This window comes from Macadamia integrifolia, chromosome 11 (assembly GCF_013358625.1).
Source record: "Macadamia integrifolia cultivar HAES 741 chromosome 11, SCU_Mint_v3, whole genome shotgun sequence".
NCBI lineage: Eukaryota > Viridiplantae > Streptophyta > Magnoliopsida > Proteales > Proteaceae > Macadamia > Macadamia integrifolia.
In genome coordinates, this window is record NC_056567.1 from 20931557 (window position 1) to 20933756 (window position 2200).

General features: G+C 42.2%; 1 protein-coding gene across 1 annotated transcript; it reads right to left on the reverse strand.

Annotated features, from left to right (window-relative positions):
• Positions 1-501: 501 nt before the first annotated feature.
• LOC122092977 (serine/threonine-protein kinase-like protein ACR4) lies at positions 502-1929 on the reverse strand. The gene has a single exon (XM_042663263.1). It carries the CDS (start codon positions 1927-1929, stop codon positions 820-822), a length of 1110 nt encoding a protein of 369 aa, XP_042519197.1. The 3' UTR covers positions 502-819.
• Between the last annotated feature and the right edge of the window lie 271 nt (positions 1930-2200).

The window sequence follows — 2200 nt, forward strand, 5'->3', positions numbered from 1 at the left end:
GAAAATAAAATGAGAGAGAGATCTAGAGAGAGAGAGAGAGAGCACTTATGTGTGTGTTGCAGCATATACATATCATGTTCACCAACAGCTCCATTACCAAGAGATCAAAATCAGATGGGTTCTGTACAGTATAAGAAAGGCCGACCATGAAAGGCAATGGAGTTTAAATGATTACTGGCTCCACCATACACTTCAAAAGGCTCCCACTTTAGGCCTTTCTACATGAAAACAAAGATTAGCTTGCCGACCTAATGACAAGGCACCGGCCAAGCTTTGCATTCCGCCAGTTTCAAAATTTAATTCTTTCGGTTGAGTGGTCTCTAACATGGCTTGGGCTGATAAAAAAAATCAGATTAGAAAGTACCTTTATAGCTCTTAGGGATTTTTTCTGGGTGCAAGGGCTCCAAAAGCCCCCTCAAATAGTTCAAATAGGGGCAAAGGGGGATTTATAGAAGCCATTGAATGCGAAAATTGCAATATAATACGAAGAAGGTTCTCCGGAAAAGAAGACACCCAAAACCTCGGGTAAGAAATGGACATTAGAAATAGAATGGACAGCAATATTGGCAGATCTATTTACAAGACGAAAAAATTGCAAAGATTACAAAAAAAAAAAAAAAAAAAATAGTCTTCAACAAAAAGATATCCTTTACATAGGTGACAATCTTGCGAGTACAAAATCGAAGAAGAGGAGAGGCATCTGATCAAAACCTAGCAATTAGACATGACTGACACTCGCGCCTCACCAACTTGTGCCATGGCCTTTAAGCCCAAGTAAGCAATTATAAATCTTGGCTCATTTTGAGGAGACCCAATTGATCAAATAGACAACTCCATCTCCAAACTATTCAAAATAATTGCCACTTGAACAATGGTGGGTCTGTTTTTTCTAGTATTACCAACACAAGCTGAAGCAACCTTGGCTAATCTAGCTAAATGGTTCATGTCAGCAGGAAGTACAAGTCTAGGGTCCAAAACTTCAACAAGCCTCATAGCCCTAATCAAGGGCAATGCCCACTCAACAAGCAACCCTTCTTGACATCTCCTCCCACTCAAAAGCTCCAATAAAACAACTCCAAACCCATAAACATCACTTGCCTTACAAACTCCCCCTCCCTCCTTCCAATACTCATCATCTACATATCCCACGAGGCCTCCCCTCTCTTTGGATGACAAGAAAGATAACCCATAGTCACAAACTCTAGGACAAAAATTCATATCAAACAAGACATTAGAAGGCTTCACACTTCCATGTACCACATGGGGTGCCATCCCTTCATGCAAGTATTCAATTCCTCTTGCAACCCCGGCTGCAATACTGAAGCGGCGCCACCAGTCTAAAAGCGGAGCACTGCCGCTGTTTTCGTGTAGATAGAAGTCCAAGCTCTTCATACCCATGAACTCCATGATCATAATTCTCTCTCCTGGAGCTTCTGAGAATCCAATGATGGGAACAACATGAGGATGTTGAGCTAATGAAAGAGACTTCACTATTGATGAGAACCCAAAGCCAGGATTGCTCAAAACAAGCCAAGGATTGATCCGTTTCACAGCAATTACATCCCCACTGGCCATGACTGCCACATATACTGTTCCTAGTCGACCTTTTCCAATTACTCGCCGTTGGTTGAAGCCGTCCGTGGCGGCGTCGACTTCAATTAAGGGGTAAGCATGGGCACAACGCTTGACAGGGAGATTTTCTTCTGAATCCACTTGTCTTCTCCTGCAAAATAAGATGAAGAAGAGGATACCAAGAACTACCAAAGCTGTAGCAATAAGAGCTAAGACCACATCGTATGCTATTATGCGGCCATGACTCACCTTTTCTGATTCTCTGCTGGTAGGCCTTTGTGTTGAGAAGTATATAAAGAGGTAAGGGAAAAGGGAAGCTGGAAGGGTCTTAAATAGGAGATAAGACAACCGGCCCATAAAGTAGAGACTGGGATGGGCTTAGACTTGAGGGTTGAAAAAGAAGTGCAAAAGGAAAGGTGCTTAGAAAAAGAGGGGTACCGTAATGTGCACGCTTTCACTTTGAAGATTTAAGTGGATTGGTGAGATAGTTGGAATTCTTCTCTCTGATTAGTGATATTGGGTGTGACTCTCTCTCTCTCTCTCTCTTACTTAGTTGTAAGTTGTAACTACATTTGCAGAATCCCCTCATGGTTCCAAGGTATAATTTACGGAGTTTGGTGGACTATAC